Source organism: Nyctereutes procyonoides, unplaced genomic scaffold (genome assembly GCF_905146905.1).
Source record: "Nyctereutes procyonoides isolate TBG_1078 unplaced genomic scaffold, NYPRO_anot_genome, whole genome shotgun sequence".
In the NCBI taxonomy this organism is placed as follows: Eukaryota; Metazoa; Chordata; class Mammalia; order Carnivora; family Canidae; genus Nyctereutes; species Nyctereutes procyonoides.
In genome coordinates this window covers 26,976,007-26,999,370 of record NW_026575044.1, presented here as the reverse complement: position 1 = coordinate 26,999,370, position 23,364 = coordinate 26,976,007, and the positions used below count along the sequence as shown (strand labels likewise).

The following is a 23,364-nucleotide window of genomic DNA, read 5'->3' as shown; positions in this document are numbered from 1 at the left end:
GCGCAGCGGTTTGGCGCCTGCCTTTGGCCCAGGGTGCCATCCTGGAAACCCGGGATCGAATCCCACATCGGGCTCCCGGTGCATGGAGCCTGCTTCTCCCTCTGCCTGTGTCTCTGCCTCTCTCTCTCTCTCTCTCTGTGACTATCATAAATTAAAAAAAATAAAAAAATAAAAAAATCCTAATGAATAAAATTACTAGAAAAAAATCTCCAGGAAAAGAGCATAGTATGTTTATACTTATGAAGAGTACTATCTTAACTATAACCAGAAAGCCCAGAATATATAAAAGACAAGACAAACATTAACACACAAACTTAGAACCAAATAGAAAAGTAGTCAAAGGAAATGGGGAATTGGCAACAAAAAAGGCTAATAAGTATTTTTATTTATTTTTATTAAGTTTTGCTAGTATTTTTAAAAGATGACCAATCTGAATAAAAAAATAATTTTTAAACTAACAGATATGCAAAAATTTAAAAGATCAATGATATTCAGGGTGGGCTAAAGGAAAGGGTAAAGGAAAAGAACTCATATTGCATGGTGTTTTAAAAGATAGAACATCTACACTTGAACCTAATGTAACACTATGCATCAATTATACTCATAAAGAACAAAAAATTACAAATTTAATTAAAATTAAAAAAATAAAAAGGCAGAACCTTTTGGTGGACTTGAATGCCCTGTCAACACTTAAACATACATTCGCTTGGACCCAGATATTCTATTCTGATTCTGACAATCAATCCTGCTTATATACTTGCAAAACTGTATGAATCTGCATCACTGAGATGTTCTCTGCAGCGCTACCTATAATGTACAAAACTAATAAAAGCAACTTAGTGGTTGCAATCTGACACCATGAGAAGAGGGACAGAATTAAATAAAGAAACAACATTCATACAATGAATACTATGCCCTCAATTTTAAAATAAGCTAAATTTGAATATACTGATGTAAGACTGCAAAAGATAAACACAGTCCTGAGTTTTCCCATCCTGACTTACAGAACTTTGAACTATAATTTAAGAGCCATAAATTGTGATTTCCAATCTTCTATGTAAATCTATTTCATAGACTAGACAATCAATTTTCCATGGAATTCTAGCAATTTAAAACAGATCAGTGACATAAAAACGGATTTTATAAAAGTATATTTCCTTATACCAGCTGTATCATGAAAAAAGTATCCAAAATCGAGCAAAGAAATTCTTATTAAATATGAAAGAATTGCTGATCTCTGTATTTTCCCCTCCCCAAAAGTATCAAACTAAATCAAAATGTCATTTTAAGTACCCTATCCATGAATGCCTTCCAAAAATAAACTAAGTGAACAAGTTTATTAAATAATTTCAACTTCTGAATGGTGAAATAGGATTTCTATAGCAATCTGTGACATGTCATTTTGTAAACATTAGATTGTCAAATATTTTAAGTTATTTGCCTAATAAACCAGCTATGTTTGTCACAAGTTCCAAAAATAATGATTCATAATTTGCAAAATTAAAAAAAAAACACTTCATGTTTTCATTCATTACAAATGCTTTAACATCAACTTCTTTAAAAAATATATGAAATAGACAATCCCTGAATGGATACTTTATATTTATGTTCAATTTAAAGAAAAAAAAATGAAAACCAAAAAAAGGACTCATCAATACCTGGTCAATGACAGTTGGTATTCAAAGATGCAGGTAACTGAAAAAGCTTATATGGTAAATATAAATCTTGATCTTTCAGTCTCAACTTCAAAATGATGCCATCTACTCAATACAAAAAATGTCTACCTCAAATCATTTCCATAATCTGACAAAGGAATCACTTAGTTCTAAATAATAACAAAGAGTTCTGTGGAATGACTTCCTAATTTATTGGAAATCTAAATTTTTATTACTTGTAAACTAATTAATGTTCGGTATAATTTAGGTGGTCTCTTTTTAATATAATATCCAGTGACACCGAAAAACAAAAAAGTGCCTAGAACACTTTAAGACAGTGATTACCTCTGAGGAGGGAGGAAACAGAAAGAGCTGAAGAGAGATTTTTTAGCTTTTGCTGTGATCTTAAATCTCTTTATGTAAAACTTGGAAGCAAATGTGCCTTTTGGAGAAAGAGTTCCTGGGTTCTTAACAACTCACTACCTCTTTGTGACCTTAGGCAAGTTACTTGATTTTCCTGGGCCTCTGTTTCTTTACCTGTAAAATGGGGATCATTCTTCCTACTATATAGGATTAAATGAGTTGAGGGATGTGAAGTGCTTTCAATAGTACCTGACACATGGTAAATGTTATTGCTATTATTATCATCAGCCTCATCACCTATAACCATCTAGCTGAAAGAACTGGGAAAAGAAGGAAGTGGAGTGTGACATCTGATCTATTTCTCCACTTAATTACATTTCAAACATAAATTCTATTTTTTGTAACCAGTGATTAAATAACCAAAACAGTTTCAGTCTTCAATTCTCAAAAACAGGAGACAATACAGGCTTTGGAGTTTGATATTTATTTTTAGCAGGAAGAATATGCTAATGATGATGACATCGTTAGAAGATACGCCCATGTCCAATACCTGCAACAGAAGCTCAATAGATGTTAAAGAAACCATACCAAAAGACTGAGGACAAAAATTGCATAACATTACTTACCCTTAACTCTGCTAACAATAAAACAAGTAACAGTATGTTTAAGACTGAAGTTGCATCACAAGATCAAAACCTGGCCAAGTTAAATAACATATGTTATCGTCTTAAAATTTTTTGCCTTCTCCTTTCTATGTACAATGGCGATACTTTTCTAAATGCAGAGTATGGTGCCAACAACTATGCTCTATATTGAAAAGGGGTAATGTTAAATTAAAAGCTGAGAATTTGGGATGGGAGAGCTCTTGATCAACAAGCTGGTCTCACAGATAGAAATGATGATCCTCTTTGGCAGAGACTGCTAAAACAAGAACTAAACACGAATAAAAGCAATTCTAAATAGAGGCAGTATCATACCTACAAATTTATAGAAAACGGTTTAAAAAGGGATCCAGACAAATGAGAAATTCTCGTACATATACATATGGAATAAAAATTGCTAGAGCAATAAACAATTTTAAACAAAAACTATTCAAAAAAGATTCTGGCTCATCCACCCCTGACAACAACTACTCTGCTCAAAGGAAATCGGAAAATGTTTCTCTTTTTCACCCCTGCACCTCCAGATTCATCAACAGTATCAATCACCACTTAACTTAAAGGAGTGATGACTTTCTTCTCCCTAAGGGTGTGTGTGAGCCAGAAGTGAGGTGTGGGAATATGTTAAGTATCAGATTCAGGGATGGAACAAAAGACTAACTTGAAGACTAACTTCTTGAACAGAACTGATGAACTGTTCAGGGACAGAGAGGGGGGAAGAGCATCCCATAAGTTCAATGCAAAAAACTTTTTTTCTTAATTGTATACCTAAAAGTACATACGTGTACTCAGAACAGGAATTCAATAAATCCAACCATAATTTCCTGTAGCTGACACCAGACTTTATACTACTATTTTCCCATTAGTTCTGTTCTTGACAATAGAGTTTAAACTTTTTGGATGAATTAATATTACTGGAATTTCACATGAATAGTTTTATAAAGCAAGCAATTTTCATAACACCAAATTTCTAAGTTTAATTAGGCTGATTTGCTTCAAGCAGAAAGAAGCCCATTCTTGCAAGGAGTAGCTTACCTGCGCCATTGTCTAAAAAGGTCTATGTCCAAAAAAGTGCAAGATGTGTGGGAACATAGTATTTTGAAATTCCTACCAAAAAATAAATTAAACAAATAAGCACTAAAGAAGGAAAAGGTTACGCACTTCCAATTTATGCTCTTTCTCTGCAAGGGCTTCCTTTTGACAACGAAGAAAATCTGCTAACATTCGAGTGAGTTGCTTCCTATCATCTATTTCAGCCGCCAATCTGCCATTGTAATCTGCCAGCAACATACAAGCATCCTCTACCATTTTAGAAAGCCTTTCTCCAGATTCTTTATCTAAGAAAAGCACAGAATAATAACATTATTATACAACAAAAACAATGCCATATGCCGTTCCCTCACCCTGACTTCCAAAAAAGTTCCAGATCACATTTTCTTTTCTTACCTGTTATCTTATCTAGTAGGGATACTTCTTGGACTTCAACAGGTAAAGATGCTATTCTTTGATGAACTGCTGCATCACCTGAAGCTGCATTCTCTAGATCTTGTAATGCTCTAACAAGATCTAAAGTCTAAAAAGTTACACAACTTTAGAACCATAATAAATGAAGCTTAAACAAATACAAAAGACTTATAATTTATTTCATATTTTTCACTCCCTATGGGCTATACATCTGTGCAAAGTTTTAAATATAAACTACTTTTGTGGTAGTCCATTTCTTTTAAGAAATATTAAGACAAAGAAGTTACACTATATTAAGTATTAGAAATATATACATTGGGAACTAAAATAAGACGGCCCTCAGCCTTGAGGAAGTCATACTCCAGTGGCAGAGACAGATAGTGTAAAAATAACTATCAGACTCTGAAAGTGACTTGCTTGATTTATATGCCAAATACATACAATGGCAAAAGGGAAATCAGGCTATAATTTCAACCTAGACAATAAAGTTTTATACAACATATTCATTATATTATCATTGTACATGAGCAGAATCTTTTAATACTAAATTGGATATTTGGGAAGGGGGATACAAAGCATGTTCTACTACAACAAAGAGTCTCACAGATTCTATTTCTACATGATGTAATTAAAGCATAAGAACAGTGTAGTTCTGGAATATGTTCAAATAGGGCATCTCCAACTATCCTACAGTTTGTTAATAAGATTATTAAAATATCACAAAATTCCATGTCTGATGACTAATACTTGCATAAAATACTTAACCAATATAAAAATTACTTTATCATTGGAATATTTTACTTGTATTGTTTTTATATCAGATATAATTAGGATGGAATGGCAAGCCTTTGCTGATAACTTCATAATTCATGTCTATAAATTTATTTCAAAGAAAAATGAATACATTTTCTTTTTACTGGACTCCATTTCCATCCCACCTCCTTCTTTTCTTTTTTTAATCTCTAAGACTAGTTTCTAGAACAGTAGGTAATCATACACTCTTAAAAATATAAGATCTAACCAATTCAGTGTATACATTAAGATGACACTGACAGATGATTACTGATTTTTCTTTAAGCTATTCCAAGAAAATGCTGTCACTGGGGTCTAGCACACAGTAAATCATCAAACATGGTAAGAATGAATGGAGCCTAGTAAGAAATATACTATCCCACATATGCTTTTTTTTTGCCCACGTATGCTTTTAATTCATTACTATGTGTTTAATTCTAATATTTTACAAAGTCATTTTGATATATATGCCCCCACAAATGAAAGTGAGCTTAAGAGCAACAGTGATTATCAGGAAGCTTGTTTCTCATGGTACCCCAATTAACTTTTATATCGTCATTTTTACTCAGACTTAGAAAGCTCTAAAATTTTCTGAAGTTCTAGAAGCAATCTGGCTTTATAGTCTTGACATGTATGCTTTAACTAAAACCTACTCTTATCTCACCTTCACATTTCCATGTGAGTTAATTCAAAGTTTCCAGGGCTGGGTCAAGGATCAGAAAAAAAAGCAAGTTGTCTGAAAACACTACTACCTTAAAACTTTCTAATAGAGGAAAATGAAATGAGTTCAACTGGATCCTACAAAGAGAAATTGTAGCCATTCTTATAAAGAATGACATAAATAAAATGGTAACTACAAAGCTGAACCACTAAGAATAAAGCAGTACAACTAATCTGAAAATAATCATTATAAAATGAAAAGCAACAGCATTTAAATACTAGATTAGAGTTGGACAGATACTCCTAAGAAGTACAACTGAGGCTACTCTTCTTATCAGGGAGAACACAAGAGGATCAGACCCTGTATCTAGGAACTCAGGTAAAATACTGTTTATGAAATCATAACAGGGCTCTTAGCACAAAGTGCTTTGTCTTGAATTATTACCAAATAAAAAGATATATAAACCTTAGCGCTTGGTTGTTTGAAATGTTATGTTCTTATTTTTTACTCAACCTTTTTCCCTAGTGTTCATGTGGGCTTCAGCACCTCCTGTCAGGGAGTGAACAGGCAATTAATTGAGTTCAGGTCCTAGCTGAGCACCTTGGTCAGATTATTCTCCCTCTCCAGTACAAATATTGATATAATAAACCCACAGTTCTAGGAGTAACTGGTTTTATCTTTCTTTCAAGCTCCGTTCAATGGAAAAAGAGTTTCACCCAGCCTCTGGTTTCATGCAGTGAATTCAGGTCCAGTCCTCCAACTCTCACAGAGCACTGTGAGTTCTTATTACCCTAGTATTTCTGGAAAGCCATGTCTGCTTCCAGACCAAAGTTTAGCAAGAACCAGGCTCTGGCTCACATATGGAGTTGTGCTTCTGTACCATTTCTAGCCCACAAAGATATTTACCTTGTTTTATGAGTATGGCTATGTCTTCATTTTCTCCTTTTAAATTTTATCTGTCCCTCCTATATGTTTGAAACATAGAAGGAGGAAGCTTTAACACTCAATGCCCACATAATTAAAAGTTAAAAATGTCTTTCTGGAATCATCTGACGGGTAAAGAATGCTATACTGTATCAACCTGGGAGGACATGGGGTATTAAGATAATGACTCTAATCCATTTTATTTTTACCATGGAATTAAATGATTCTATATAGTTACACAGAACTGTATGAATACATGCTTGTTACTGTTAACACTCATTTTTACATGTTTAAAAGAAAAAGTACTCTAAAGGGCAGTGTTAAGGAATGGCATTTTCAATGTACTTAAATTATATTAAAATATAGCCTTATCATACAATGTTTTTTTATTTAAAAAGAAACTATTTAAATGGCAGATATCTCACCAGACCTAATCATACTTAACAATCAGATATCCTCTTTCTATGCAAAATACAGTTGCCTTTTCTATGCAAAATACAGTTGGCTAATACACAATATATAACATGCTACATTAAACATAAGCAATCTGTTAATCAGAAAATAAGAAATATTCATATAGCTTCTTTTACTAAATTACAATAATAAAAATCAATTTATAAAAGTAAAACTTCGAAATTAATAAAGCTTGATTCAAGGCCACATGAAGTAATAGTAACATAACTCCCTTAACAGAGAAAAACTTCTACCTGTGGTGGTTCACTTGGAGATCCCAGAGAGGAACAGTTTTCATTTTCATCCACCTTTATCTGTTCATAAGTTCGCTTCCTAGGCTTCTTATCACCATCTGAATTGAAAGAACACTGAAGTTTTAATGAAAGCAAACATTTTAACGAAGAGATCATAATAAAAGATTACACACTTACACAGAGCTTGCTTAAGTTGTTCTAACACATCATTCTCATAAACAGACCTTTCTTCCCAAATAGATAATACCCTTCCAAGATGCTTCTTACAACTTTCATCAGTTTCACTAAAGAAAAAAAAAATAAATAAAATAATTAATAGAGCTACTGAAAAGGTAATGGTGATTTTCAATACAACCACATACTCATTCCCTGAAAAAAGCTGTCCAAATATTTACTGAGCACCACTATGTGACCAGAAGTTCAGGGGTGAAGTGATTAAGACAGACATATCCTGTGCTTCCTTTAAAAGCTTATAGATAGGGGATCACTGGGTGGGGCTCAGTGGTTCAGTGCCTGCCTTTGGCCCAGGGCGTGGTCCTGGAGTCCCAGGATCGAGGCCCACGAGGCCCACGAGGCCCACATCAGGCTCCCGGCATGGAGCCTGCTTCTCCCTCTGCCTATATCTCTCTCTCTATCATGAATAAGTAAATAAAATCTTTAAAAAAAAAAAAAGCGTATAGATATATATTTTTCAAGATTTTATTTTTTAAGTAATCTCTATAGCCAAAATGGGGTTCAAACTTAAAACCCCAAGATCAAGAGTCATACATTCTACCGACTAAGCCAACCAGGTGCCCCTAAACACATTATTAAACAAAAAATTACCAAAAAAATGTAAAAGTACTCTTGCTGGCTAGTAGGGGCTTACAAAGAAGATGGCCCTAGGGGATCCCTGGGTGGCGCAGCGGTTTGGCGCCTGCCTTTGGCCCAGGGCGTGATCCTGGAGACCCGGGATCGAATCCCACGTCGGGCTCCCGGTGCATGGAGCCTGCTTCTCCCTCTGCCTGTGTCTCTGCCTCTCTCTCTCTCTCTGTGACTATCATAAATAAATAAAAATTTAAAAAAAAAAAAAAGAAGATGGCCCTAACTGAATGGGGGCTGAATATGAGGCTAAGAAGATTTCAAATTGTGATTTTTAAATTTATTTAACAAATACTTATTGATCATAGCTCTATTTTTGACACTGGAGATACAAATGGAGTTTTATGGCAGCTGTTGTTATTTACAAGTGCCAAAAAAAGAACAAGGTTTTAGAGACAAGCATAATACAGGGACCTCATCCATTTCAAGAAAGATTTTAAAAAGCATCTGAGGGGGACACCTGGATGGCTTGGCAGTTGAGCGTCTGTCTGCCTTCGCCTCAGGGTGTGATCCCGGGATCGCATCCCATATTGGACTCCCTGCATGGAGGCCTGCTTCTCCCTCAGCCTATGTCTCTGACTCTCTCTCTCTCTGTGTCTCTCATCAATCAATAAAATCTAAAAATAAAATAATAAAAAATAAAAAAATAATCTGAGGAAATGATATTTGAGATCAGATGCAGATATTTGAGATCGGGCTGCCCTGGGTTTCTTAGGTCTTCCTGTTGGTCTCTTAGGCTCTTACTTTTTGCTCTATGCTCCACTAATGTCAATCAAATCATATTGATCGGGCAAGCCCTGGTGGCTCAGCGGTTTAGCGCTGCCTTCAGCCCAGGGTGGGATCCTGGAGACCCAGGATCGAGTCCCATGCCTGACTCCCTGCATGGAGTGGAGCCTGCTTCTCCCTTTGCCTCTCTCTCTCTCTGATTGTCTCTCATGCATAAATAAGTAAAATCTTTATTAAAACAACAACAACAACAACAAATCATACTGCTCTTCAATCCCCAAAGAGCTATCAATCATACCAGATTTGGCTCAGCGGTTTAGCTCCTGCCTTCAGCCCAGGGTGTGATCCTGGAGTCTCGGGACTGAGTCCCACATCGGGCTCCCTGCATGGAGCCTGCTTCTCCCTCTGCCTATGTCTCTGCCTCTCTCTCTCTTTTGTCTCTCATGAATAAATAAATAAAATCTTAAAAAAAAAAATCATACCAAGAATAAAACCAAAATCCTTATCCTGGACCACAAAGTAGACATGTTCTACTTCCTGGCTACTCAGTACACATTCTCTAGATACCTTCTTCTTGCTGATCCTCAAATATGCCCAGCACGCAACTGTTTCTGCCAGTATTCCTCTACCTAGAATCCTCCCCCTCAACATGCTCAAGTAGCACATTTCATCTTTTCCTTCAGTCTCTGTTCAAATGCCACTTCCCCACAATAGTCATTCTTTGTCTCATGATATAAAGCTCTCATACTATCTAGTTCTTTCCTTAATTTAATTTTTCAGGAGAGGCAAGATATTTTTAAGGTAGAAAAACTAAGAGTTCAGTTAACCTAAACTTGGACTATAAAGTGTATATGTGGAAGAAATGTGAGATAGGAGTTGAAGATGTGGACAGGGCCATGAAACAATACCTTAAGTCTTGCTCAGGACTACAGATGTGATCTCTGGGACAAATGAGAACTCAAAGGCAAGAGAATGTTATGATCAGCTCTGCAACTGTGGCTAGTTTCCTAAATGGATTAAATAATACTGGAGGCTCCTGCAATTATATAGAAATGACAATATGGGGGAACCTGGGAGGCTCAGTCAGTTTAGTGTCTGCCTTCAGCTAAGGTCATGATCTTGGGGTCCTGGGATGGAGGTGCATGTCAGGCTCCCAGCTCAGTAAAGAGTCTGCTTCTATCTCTCCCTCTGCCCCATGACTTGTGCTATTATGCCTGCATACTCTCTCTTTCCCCCCTCTAATAATAAAAATCTTAAAAAAAAAAAAAAGACATTACGGAAATTGGAATGTAAAGAAATCTAAAGAACTGTGGGAACTATATATACTACAAAGAAGAAGAGGAATGAAGAAGAAAGGAGAATGTGATAATACTATAAATCACAGTATTAGAGAAAGTTAAAGAGAAGACCTAATTTCTCAGATGGGCCATTGGATAGATGGAGTTGGCATCCATTGAGAGTGAAAACTAAAGGAGGAACAAGTCTAGCAGAGAGCAAGGACATAATAGGAATTCAATATGAGACATTATATGTTTGAGATGTGTATATAACTGGAGGCATATAACTAGAAATTTATTAGGCAACAGGACACAAAGAACTAAAAGAAAGAAACACATCTGGATTGGCATGTAAGATTTTGAGTTATCAGGGTGTAGATAATAACTAAATATATGTAGTGTATGAAATCGCCCAGAGGTCAAGTAAAGAATATGACCACAGGGAAGAGGGCCTATGACTGAACTCTTAAGAAATGCCAACATCTGAAAAGATGGTAAAAGTTATCTAAAAGGAAAGATAAGTAATATTCTTTTAAGAAAGTAGCATACAGCAGTATTTTACACACTAATTTTTGAAAAATGTATCCACTATAACTAAAGTTGCGGGGCATGCCTGGAGTATATTTTCATCCTTAAATCATTCAACACAGATCTTTATTTACCCCTGGATTCTATAATTCAGATGGATTCAGTAGTCTACCCCAATAATGTTTACCCAGTAATCTACCAAATATTTGTGCAGGTTTGGAAATAAGCATTTAGAAAGGGCATAAGCCAAAACATTGACTTTTATCCTTAGAATTTTTCTGTAGCAAAATTTTTCAACAGGCTTGTAAATATTCTAAATAAATATAGTTCTAAAGCATTTTTAAATGTTATGATATATACTCTAACACTAAAAAAACCCCTTAGAATTACAAGCAATATGAAAGGAAAGGGAACAACTATTATCCAGAAATGTTAGTTGGAAAACTGATAGCTTTATAAGCACACAAATTTTCAATTCAATACCTTCATTCCAATATGGAAGCTGCTTTTGGTCTCCTAAAGCTGTTAGTTCAAGTACTTCAAATTATCACCACTGCAACAATTCAAAAATTTCCCTTCACAGAAGTATTTAACGTATTTACAAAAGCTATTTATAGTCTTTTCAAATGAAAATTTCAAGAAATACAGTCCCTGTTTTTTGTTTGAATGGCTTACAGCAAATTTTAACAAAAGGACACATTGTGTGCATTTAAAACAGATTACCTAGTACCCAAACAATTACCATACCTTGAAACATGTTTAAAAGCCTCCACTATAACTGGTGCAAAATCTTTTGTAAACTCCGGCCCCTTCCTTTTGCTGTTTTGAATGACATCATTGGCTAGGTAGAGAAAAGTAAGCTTCCTGTTTGGTTTAGCTGGAAAAAAAAAAATTAAAAATCTATTTAAAATATCTTCATTTAACTTGGACAAACCTTCCCAATATCTAAATCAAGTAGTTTGAGAACTACAACAAACATACTAACTTTTATGTATCATGTTCAACTCTAGCTTCTCATTCTACTACCAGACTTATCAAGTCACTATTCTTTAATTCACTAGGTTTCTAGTTTCTGGATATGGATCATGTGAAGGAAAAAAAAGGACTCAGGAGAAGGAACTAGTCCATAATTAATTTGTTTCCTTGCTCTTTTACTAAATTGCCCAAATTACTTACCTTTGATTCCTAGTTTTATCATTAATCCCAAATTAATAGTTTTTATAAAACCAAAATCCTCAAGTCGGTAAAAATGCATATCTGTAACTATCTGTACTAAATTTTGTTAAAATTAGTAAACACTACATGAAATACACCTTATTTAAAGTAAGATAGTGAGTGGTCATGTTAAGATGGTATCCTAAAGCTTGAATTCATGACTGTTCTAATACCCACACTGGTTTTACAGTTATCATTAAGTTATTGTAAAACAAGAGTATGAAATGTAAAATATGCTGAAAGACACATCACTTCAATTAATTACGTATTTTTTGTTTATGAAAATATTTCCCAAGCTAACAGAGTAAATGTTAGGGAGATCAAATGGGCAGTTTAGATTTTCATCCACTTTGGATAACATGGCCTTAAATAACTGATTCATTGACAAAAGGATGTCCTTTCTCATTATATTCTGTGAGTGTAATCATCCTTCTAAAAGAACAGAAAAGATTTTAACAATTGTGGGCCAGAATACATTTTTACTAGTTACAATGTTAAGTAGTATAGTATTGAGGGTCTCAAATAAGAGTCATACGTATAGGTAAATTTTAGTTATTTGAATGTAATCTTTTATATTGGCTCTTTTTATAATTTTAGAATGAAATATGAATTATTCAAAGTTGTACAGTTATATTCAGAAACACTGTACTCTGTGGCATCCACATTCAATGGTAAAGGAAACCCAGGGTCAGGACTGATAATCCAGTGCACCATTAACGTGGGCCAGTTTACTGGATTTACGACAAAAACAGGCAGACTACATTTGGTCCTCTAGATTTGAGTATTCACAGTTTAATCATTCAATACAGTAAAAGCCATTTCTGAGTTCACATCTTTCTTGAAGGGAAACTAGTGACACAACCTTCTTAGGAGAAACTAAAATAGTGAGTCAGAGATGGCCAGACTTTACAAATCTGTGCGATCCATCGGCATGGTCTCGTTGGCCTATCGAAAGATGTGGCCTGGGGAGCCTGGGTGGCTCAATGGTTGAGCATCTCTGCCTTTGGCCCAGGTTATGATCCTGGGGTCCTGGAATATTTTTAAATCCATGGGCTACCATCTCTTCAGAATGGTTTCTACAACGTACATTAAAGCAAAAATTTACAAGATTTCAAAATATATTTCCCAGTATATTTAAAAAAAAAAACAAAACACCAGGAGCATGGATTTGTATAAGGTTCAAATATCAAGACATTATTTTCATTTTTTTCCCTTTGTGAAACCCAGGCTAAAATATGAAAAATACCTAGAAACCGCTATCAGGTATACCCACCCCTTCTCCAAATTTTCAGTAAAAAAAACTTACTTCCATTTAAAACTATTTGTAGGGCAGCCCAGGTGGCTCAGGGGTTTAGCGCCACCTTTGGTCCGGGGCGTGATCCTGGAGTCCCGGGATCAAGTCCCACATCAGGCTCCCTGCATGGAGCCTGCTCCTCCCTCTGCCTGTGTCTCTGCTTCTCTCTCTCTCTCTGCGTGTGTGTTTCATAAATAAATAAAATCTTTAAAAAAAATAAAATAAAAAATAAAACTATTTGTACCTTTATGTAGAGCAAAAATAAACTAATGGAACTACCCACAAGCAATTTTAGAAGAAAATCACAAAAATGATTTTCAAATGAATTTTGATAATTGAAAATAACAAAGCCATAAATCGTTATTAAAGCATACAAAATTAACAGAAAGAGCAAACAAACCATTTCATAATTCCTTAAAGAAAAAACTGAAAAAAAAAAAAAAGAAAAAAGAAAAAACTCTGTTGGCAAAAGAATATAACCCTTAATACTGGGTGTGACCTATTCACTTCGTTTATTTCTACTGACACAGGGCTGTTTATAAAAACTGCTTTTTTCCAAAACTTCATTCAATTTAAATAGCATGTATTTGGGGCGCCTGGGTGGCAGTTAGGTTCAGTTGGTTGAACATCTGCCTTTGGCTCAGGACATGATCCCAGGCTCCTGGGCATATGCTTGCATATGCTGAGCAAAGAGCGGGCTTCTCCCTCTCCTTCCCGCTTTGCACGCACTCCCTCTTTCTCGCTTTCAAATAAATAAAATCTTTAAAAATAAAAAATAATTTTAAACAGCATTTATTTAGTGTATGCTATGTGCCAGGGACCATGCTGAGCATGGACCAAAAAAATAACCTTTCCTGTTCAATCAAGAGTTTTTGAGCTCTATGTAAACTGGCACCTGATAGGTCACATCACTAAAAATGTGAGTTCTCTTTCTTTATTCCTTCTCTCCACTAATGTATCACACCAACCCTGGAAGCAATCATAAATATAGTATTATAACCCAATGTATTGTATGTGTATATACTGCTATATTTGTGCCAATAAAGTATTAGCAAACAAAGACCGGTCTATTTACATTGTGAGGAACCATTTTCTTTATCTCACCTCTGAACTAACAATTTTAAGCTACTGTTGGTATTAAGTATAGCCTCCTTTTCCAGGACACGTGGGTGGCTCAGCAGTTGAGCAGTTGAGTGTCTGCCTTCAGCTCAGGGCGTGATCCCGGGATCCAGGATCTGGAATCAAGTCCCGCATCGGGCTCCCTGCGAGGAGCCTGCTTCTCCCTCTGCCTATGTTTTTGCCCCGCCCCGTGTCTGTCTCTCATGAATAAATATATCTTAAAAAAAAAAAAAAAGTATAGCCCCTTTTCCTTGGACCTTGTGTGGGAACAGGTAAACCAAAACAAATAAATAATAATAGTAAAATCTGGCTAATATACAAGGACATAATATTACCTAAAATTTTGAGCATAAAAGGGCATTGCCTAAAAGGGCAATACAAGTTCAGTCATCACATAAGTAAGAAACAGTTACATACTCCCAAGCGGGAGCCTACTTCTCCCTCTTTGCCTCTGCCTCTCTCTCTCTGTGCCTCTCATGAATAAATAAATAAAATCTTGAAAAGAAAAGAAAAGATATGAAAAGAAACAGTTACATAATAATTCACAATTGAAACGAAAGAAAAATCAACTACAGGCTTCAAAAAGAAGGGCCTAAGGCTATTAGATAAACAATATGAAACAAACTTTGCCTGTCAAAGGATACATAAATGCCACACAGTTTCACTAATTCATCAGTTCAGAATCTAGTTTTACTTATCCATAATCAAAAGGTGACAGTTTTGGGGTGCCTGGGTAGCTCAGTCAACTGGTCGAGCATATGACTCAGGTTCTGGCTCAGATCAGGATCTCAGGGTTGTGGGATTGAGCTTCACGATGGGCTCCCACGCCCTCCTCCCATCCTCTCTCCTTCTGCATCTTCCCCCAACTGCATGCATTCTTGCTTTCTCTCTCGCTTCAAAATAAATGAATAAAATCTTTAAAAACAAAAAGTGAATCATTATTTTCTTACAACTGTACCAATGGTATTCGTATTTCTTTTGGTATAATGCAGAATATCATAATCTAATTTAATAACCCACATTTTTAAGGTGATTGGAATTTAAAATCATAGTGGATGACAATGCCAATAAGTACAAAAAAACATCTAAAATTTTATCGTGTTACCTATTAACACAAGAACCCTCTTTATGTATGCAGGAAGACTTCTACATGGGAGAAGCAGCAAAAAGCTTAATAAACAAATATATACGCACACAGATGCACACTTACCAATGAGCATTACTGTAGGTCTTATAGGAGGAAATCAGAAGAAAAGCCATTACCTTGAAATAAAAATCTATTAAAGACTTGCTAACAACTGCGGGACAGCCTCATTTATTTCCCTGGTAAACTAATTATCACTATAGACAACAAGATATGTTCATATGGATAAAGAGTTGGTTATTTGGCAGAAACTGCTTTAACTGTTTGCCACAGAAAGTGCATAATCCACAGATAATTCATGAATAGATTTTATTTGTCCCAGACAGGACCAAGAGTTCAGACACAGCTGGCTGCTTCATAATAGCTGAGGTGGGTGAAAAATGAGGTGGATAAACCCAGTGTATTCCTGTACCACTGCCACAATGCCTCAGACTTTTGGCAGCTCATCCCTTGTTTTAAAATCCTTCAAAGATTTTCTGTTCTCCAGATAATCAAAGGCCCAAAAATGTCTCTCTCTGCCCTCTATACTACTCTCTCTTCACGCCCAATACAACTACTCCTCTACTTCCCCAACTCCTACCCTATCCTTTAGACTTCAGTTAAATAGGTTCCTCTGCTTTTCCTTGACCACCCAACACAGTAGGTTAGGCAATGTTGAATACGGGTCTCAGGCACCTTATTATACTTTTCTATGGAGGACTTATTCCAACTATAATTTTTTTTATTTAGTCTAATGCTTCCCAACTACTCTAAGCTCAACTGAAAGCAAAAACTGTCACTCTCATCTATCCATCTATGGAATCAAGTTGATTCAAAATTTGCTTGGTTATTTACTAAATTAATAACTTTTGGCCTAGACCTGTCCCTTTAATTATCTGTTCCACTAATTTGGCTTCTGGATCTTAACCTTACCCAACATAGCTAAAGGGTGGGAAAATAGATAATTACACTGCTCTCAAAAACCTCAACTTTGGGCTGCCTGGGTGGCTCAGCCTTTGGCTCAGGGCATGATCCTAGGGTCTGGGGATCAAGTCCTACACTGAGCTCCCTGCAAGGAGTCTACTTCTCCCGCTGCCTAGGTCTCTGCTTCTCTCGGTCGCTCATGAATAAATAAATAAAATTTAAAAACAAAACAAAACACCTCAACTTCAAATTAAGATTATGAAAGACAAATTTTCTTACAGACCTAGCTAATCTGCTTATTTTCATAGTATAAATTCAAATATTTTTATTTCCTCCTCCATTCTAGAGTTCTCACAAATCAATAACCTATAGAAAAATGGGCTAGTGTGAATGGAAAGCTGAAACACAAATATTAAGCAACTAAAACCAATCATTTCCCACCCATTTGACTGATCAAGATCAAAGTCTGACACTAACTAAAGTTGGCAAAAGTACAACTAAGATTATCACCTTTAGATACCTTCAGGGATTAGTGGTTAATATATAGACTAGTACAACCTCTCAGAAAATTAATTTAGCAATACCCATGAAAAGTGTAAATGCACAAAGCCCTTGACCCTGTAAATTTCATGTGTAGGAATTTACCCTATGGATACATTATCATAATTGCACAAAGAAATCACTAAGGATACTCATGATAATAAGAAAGGTATCGCTAAATAAATCATAATACATCCATACAATACAGCTGTTCAAAAATGAGACAGAGGGCTGCCTGGGTGGCTCATTCAGTAAAGCATCCAACTCTTGATTTTGGCTCAGGTCATGATCGTGGGATCAAGTCCCCAAGTCCGGCTCTATGCTCAGTGTGGAGTCTGCTTAAGATACTCTCTTGCTCTGCCTCTGCCCCTCCTACCCCCCCCCCCCGCCCCGCACACACACAAAAGGAAAAGGAAAAAAAAAGAAAGAAAAGAGAAAAATTTATATACTGATACGGAAAGATATCTAAGTTACATACATTGATACAAACACACAGGAGACAGACCTACTTTGGGGGAAGATTAAAAAATAATTTGGGGAGGGATATGTGTCAAAAGTTACCAACAAAGAATTACATAATAAAGGGAAAACACATGAGGCATGTGGGTGGCTTAGTGGGTTAAATGTCCGACTCTTGATTTCAGCTCAGGTCCTGATTTCAGGGTCGCGGGAGTGAGCCCCACATCAGGCTCCCAGCTCAGGAGAGAGTCCACTTGGGATTCTTCTCTCACTCTTCTTCTGCTCCTCCCCTCCGTGCATTCTCTTTCTAAAATAAATAAATCTTTAAAAATAAAATAAAGGGAAAACACGAGTTACATATTTTTTTAAAAGATTTTATTTATTCATGAGAGAGAGAGAGAGAGAGAGAGAGAGAGAGAGAGAGAAGGCAGAGACACAGGCAGAGGGAGAAGCAGGCTCCATGCAGGGAGCCTGACATGGGACTTGATCCCGGGACTCCAGGATCACGCCCTGGGCTGAAGGCAGGCACCAAACCACTAATCCACCCAGGGATCCCCACATGAGTTACATATTAAATAATTAACTTGGGCCTAGACACCGAAAAGGGCTTCTGGGTAGTGCTCACTTAATGTTACACCAATTTAATTCCTGTAGGAGCAGCATGATCTCTCTTATTTCAATGTTTGGTGGGAGAAAACAAAAACAAAAAACAAAAAAACTCCACTTAGACCAAGCAAATGCACATCTTCTTCAGTCTAACAGGTCAAAGTCAATTCAAGTGCCTACAATAATTTCAAAAATTTTGATTGTCTCCTGGGCTGAGGAGAAGCAAGCTGGAGCCAGGGTGTAGGCTTTAGACTGGGATCCCTGGAGGACCTGCAGCCTGAGATTCTCTGAGGCCAGAGGGGCGGTGGGGGGGCGTCAAAGGACAGCTCTGTCTCCACCCCTAATAAACAATCTATAGACCCCCCCCACCAAAAAAAATTTTGATCCTAGTATATGCAACAAATGAATTTTACGATCTTGAAAAGAACAATCTTTATCCTGAACTGTCAGACCACTAGAGAAGACACTGTCAACTGGAAAAGTTCTGGAAGAATAATACACCATATGGTTTATTCACATTATACTTCTAGAGTGGGACTGATACTAAAACTTTTTTGCTCTTTCAAAAATAATATTTTTAAAATAATATTGTGGAATTTCCACAGCCACTGTGGAAAACAGTATGAGGGTTCCTCAAAAAATAAAAAATAGCATTACCATATGATTTAGTAATTCCACTACTGCGTATTTACCCAAAGAAAATGAAAGAACTAATTCGAAGATATATGCATCCGTATGTTTACTGTAGCATTATTTACAATAGCCAAAATACAGGGGCAAGTAGGCTGCTCAGTAGGTTGAGCATCTGACTTGATTTCAGCTCAGGTCATGATCTCACGGTTGTGAAATGGAGCCCCAAGTCTGTGCTCAGCAGGGAGTCGGACTGAGATTTTCTCCCTCTCCCTCTGCTCCTTCCTCTGCTCATGCCTGCACAGACCTGTGGGAACAAGTGCACACTCTCCCTCTCAAAACAAACAAATAAATAAATAAATCTAAAAAAAATAATGATTGCTAAGATATGGGAGCAACCGAAGTGTCCACCAATGGATGAATGGATAAAGAAAATGGATATAGGGCAGCCCCAATGGCTTAGCAGTTTAGTGCCACCTTCGGCACAGGGTGTGATCCTGGAGACCCGGGATCAAGTCCCACGTCATGCTTCCTGCATGGAGCCTGCTTCTCCCTCTGCCTCTCTCTCCGTGTCTCTCATGAATAAATAAATAAATAATAATAATAATAATAATAATAAGAAGAAGAAGAAGAAGAAGAAGAAGAAGAAGAAAGAAAGAAAGAAAGAAAGAAAGAAAGAAAGAAAGAAAGAAAGAAAGAAAGAAAGAAAATGGATATAGTGTGGAATATTACTCAGCCATAAAGAATAAAATCTTGCCATTTACAACAACACAGATGAACCTAGAGGGTGTAATCCTAAGACAAGTAAGTCAGCCAGAGAAAGAAAAACACCATATGATTTCACTCATACATGGAATTTGAGAAAGAGAAAATAAAGAGAAAAAGAGAAACGCAAAATCAGATTCCTAAATACAGAGAACAAACTGGTGATTGTTGGGGGGAGGTAGGTGGGATGGTAGGTGAAACAGATAAACAGGATTAAGAGTACATTTTTCACAACAAGCACTGACAACTGTATAGAACTGCTGAATCATATTGTACACCTAAAACTTATAATATTGTATGTTAATTATACTTGATTAAAAAAATACATATGGGGATCCCTGGGTGGCGCAGTGGTTTGGCGCCTGCCTTTGGCCCGGGGCGCGATCCTGGAGACCCGGGATCGAATCCCACGTCGGGCTCCCGGTGCATGGAGCCTGCTTCTCCCTCTGCCTGTGTCTCTGCCTCTCTCTCTCTCTCTCTCTGTATGACTATCATAAATAAATAATAAAAAAAAAAATTTAAAAAAAAAAAATACATATGGACTATTTTCTTATAACTAGGCACTGCTCTAAAGTCTATTGTGTATTTCATTTAATCTTCAAAACAATCATACAGGTAAGTTATCATCTCCATTTACCAATGAACAATTGTTAAATTAATTAAATGCAAAGAAATTCACCGAAATCAATTAGCAATCCCAGGACCCATACTGTGATCCCTACACATTTTGCCAATAAAAGCAGGAAATACATTAAGAGAAGCCTGGCATAACTTGTCATAATAGAAAATAAGAAAGCTATTTAAAAATTATTGGGGTTGGGCATCCCTGGGTTGCTCAGTGGTTTAGCGCCTGCCTTCGGCCCAGGGTGTGATCCAGGAGTCCTGGGATCGAGTCCCACATCAGGCTCCCTGCATGGAGCCTGCTTCTCTCTCTGCCTGTGTCTCTGCCTCTCTCTCTCTCTCTCTCTGTCTCTCATGAATAAATAAATTCTTAAAAAAAAAATTACTGAGGTTGTATCGAAAGGACATGAACAACCCTCCAAGAGGCAGACACTGGCAAACTTCTGTTGTGTTTCAGAATCACTTAGAAGACTTGTTAAAACATAGATTACTGCTTCCTGCCCATTTAGTTTCTGATGTAGGTCTGGGGTAGGCCCAAATATGTGCATTTCTAACAAATTATCAGGTGATACTAATACTGCAGTCTGAGGACAATACTTTAGAGATTCACTATTATAGAATTCTGAATAAAGAAAAAATTAGAAATTCAGAATTTTGCAACACCTCATAAACTGAAGGGCCTAATCAACCATCAGTAGCTGACTAAAACCATAGGATGAAAGGTGATAAAGAACTTTATAATGGATTCATGATAACAACTGAACTCACAGATCAGTCTTATCCTTAAATATTAAACAACCTGACATTATGTATCTCTAAATGTGATGCAAGAGAAGCATATAACACAGAGCCAATGAAGGAAGGATCCCTTGGGAATGACAACAAAAGGATGAAATCCGCGGAATGCAGGGAGGGATATTCTATACTCCATGTGAGAGTCTCCTTAATAAATAAACTGCATGAAAGAAATGAGAAGGGGTAGCAGATCATGAATTTATGAACACCTTTTAACCAAATGTTATCAGTGCACTCTGTTGGAGACTATTTTGACCATTAATTACAAAGAGATTTTTATTTTTTAGACATCTTTTTAAATTATTTTTTAGACATCTTTGAGGGAATCTGGGACAATGAACATAGATTGGACTTAAAATAATCAAGAATTAATGTTGACTTTCTTAGCTATGATAGAGCTCTTACAATTGTATTACATTTTTTATATAAGCCTTAATTTACTATAAATATATACTGATGTATATGGTTAAAATGGTTAAACACATTTGTAATCAGTCTCAATCCTTTTTTAAGTTTAAAGACTATTTATTTGAGAGAGTGGGGGAACTGGGGGGGGGGGCAGACAGTGGGAGAAGCAGACTCCCCACTGAGCAGGGAGCAGATGCAGGGCTTGATCTCAAGAGCCTGAGATCATGACCTGAACAGAAGCCAGATGCTTATCTGACTGAGCCACCCAGGCACCCAGGAGAGAGAAAATATTAAGCAGACTCCTACCCAAAGCACAGCCAGATGCAGGGCTGGATCTCATGATCCTGAGATCATGACCTGAGTAGAAATCAAGTTGGATGCTTAACCCACTGAGTCACCCAGGCACCTCACTGTTTGCTTTTTCTTATGAAATCACAGGACCATCTTATATGCTATTAATATTAGTTATGATCCATTTTAGACACTGCAAAATATGTTCTCCAAATCTGTTGCTTAAAACTGAAATTTGGTATTTTCTATATTCAAAGATTTTAAAAAGATTTTATTTTAGAGAGAGTGGCCAAGCCGGGGGAGGCGCAGAGGGAGAGGGAGAAGCAGACTGCCTGCTGAGCAGGGAGCCCAAAGTGGGGCTCAATCCCCAAACCCTGAGATCATGACCTGAGCCAAAGGCAAACACACTTAACCGACTGCACCACCCAGGCACGTCAGTAAGGGTGTATTTTAAAACAATAAAACCTAAAATTGTTTAGCATAGTTATATTAACATAAACTTGTTGGGATGCCTGGGTGGCTCAGCAGTTGAGCATCTGCCTTTGGCTCAGGGCATGATCCCAGGATCCGGGATCAAGTCCCACATCAGGCTCCCTGTGAAGAGCCTGCTTCTCCCTCTGCCTACGTCTCTGCCTCTCTCTGTGTCTCTCATGAATAAATAAATAAATAAATCTTTAAAAAAAGATTAAAAAATAAGATAAAATAAACTTGTTAAAATATTAATATCCAAATCAGGAAGTTTCTTATAATATCTAAGACAAGAAAATACTAGTATAAGTACCAGCCTCAGAGTTCCAAATGCTATGTCCCCGTTCAATATAAAGATTTGTAGGGAACTTGTGTTTCCTGGAAGATAGAACAGACTGTTTTCCCTATTTCTCTTGAGAAGTATAATACAAATTCTGGGCATTATAAATAAACATAAGAAGAGAAACAAAGGCAGATAGGCTAGGGACCCTGGGACCCAAAGAACAATACAAAGGTAAGTTCTTGGGTTTTTTTTTTTTTGCCTTTATCTTAGATTGGGAGTTGAAAAGTCAGCAACCCAGAAATCGTAACAGGTGCCAACATCAAAAGTTCCAATACAAATCTTTTTATTCTAGGCAAAGGACCAGGAAAAGGACATCCTAGAAAGACAGAAAACTTTTTTAGATGATAATCAATCCACTCCAGCCAAACACCACAGGGAAAAATAAAACAGCACAAAAACCATGCTCCACCCACATCCACACAAAGGCTAAATGGGAAGCCAGGCTGTGATGTGGAGCCAATACCTCTCCAGAGTAGTGTCAGAGAAGGCAAAGTTAGGGAGGCCCGGACTTCTACTCCCACACAGCAAGCAGTAAGGAGGCACTGCCCCTCAGCCCCTCATGGTGTGACAGAAGGCCTAGTGGAGAGCGCAAAGACTTCCACCTTGGCCCAGCAGTCCTAAGACCACACATTCCTAACTCCCCATTCCACGGTATTAGCCAAACTCCTACTTGCACTCAACAGTAACAAAGCGTACTTCCATCCCCTGATGGGTAATATCATAGAAATCCAGATAAAACAGTATTAAATAAAGTCCAGATTCTCAAAACATAATACACACAAAGAATATAGATCTAGCAAATACCACTCATTATACCAAGAACCAAAGGGATCTCAAACTGAATGAAAAAAGGCAATCAATAGATGCTAACACTATGGTGACAGAAGAATTATCTGACAAAAATTTTAAGGCAGCCATCATAAAAATGCTTTAACAAATATACTGAAAATACAACCTATCAAAATTTGTGGAATAAAGCTGAACCAGGGCTGAGAAATTTTTAGCACTAAACGCATATAATGGGAAAGATACACAAGTCCCCCACCAATAATCTAAACTCCCACTTCAAAATCCTAGAGTAAGAGCAAAATTAATCCAAGGAAACAGAGGAAATAATAAAAAATAAAACCAGAAATTAATGAAACT

At 36.7% G+C, this 23,364-nt stretch overlaps 1 protein-coding gene across 3 annotated transcripts in view; it reads right to left on the bottom strand.

Moving 5' to 3' along the window:
• The window catches only part of RPRD1A (regulation of nuclear pre-mRNA domain containing 1A), a 76,649-nt gene that overhangs the window by 30,707 nt on the left and 22,578 nt on the right, over positions 1 to 23,364 (bottom strand). For 2 of the 3 annotated variants that reach the window (XM_055323732.1, XM_055323733.1), the window contains exons 2-6: positions 11,365 to 11,494; positions 7,403 to 7,509; positions 7,226 to 7,323; positions 4,124 to 4,250; positions 3,839 to 4,014 (exon numbers count right to left, since the gene is read on the bottom strand). In XM_055323732.1, the coding sequence (XP_055179707.1) occupies positions 3,839 to 4,014; positions 4,124 to 4,250; positions 7,226 to 7,323; positions 7,403 to 7,509; positions 11,365 to 11,494 (638 nt within the window). Of the gene's footprint in view, positions 1 to 1,589; positions 2,569 to 3,838; positions 4,015 to 4,123; positions 4,251 to 7,225; positions 7,324 to 7,402; positions 7,510 to 11,364; positions 11,495 to 23,364 lie in introns of those variants that run through there. The other variant, XM_055323734.1, reaches the window with a different exon arrangement.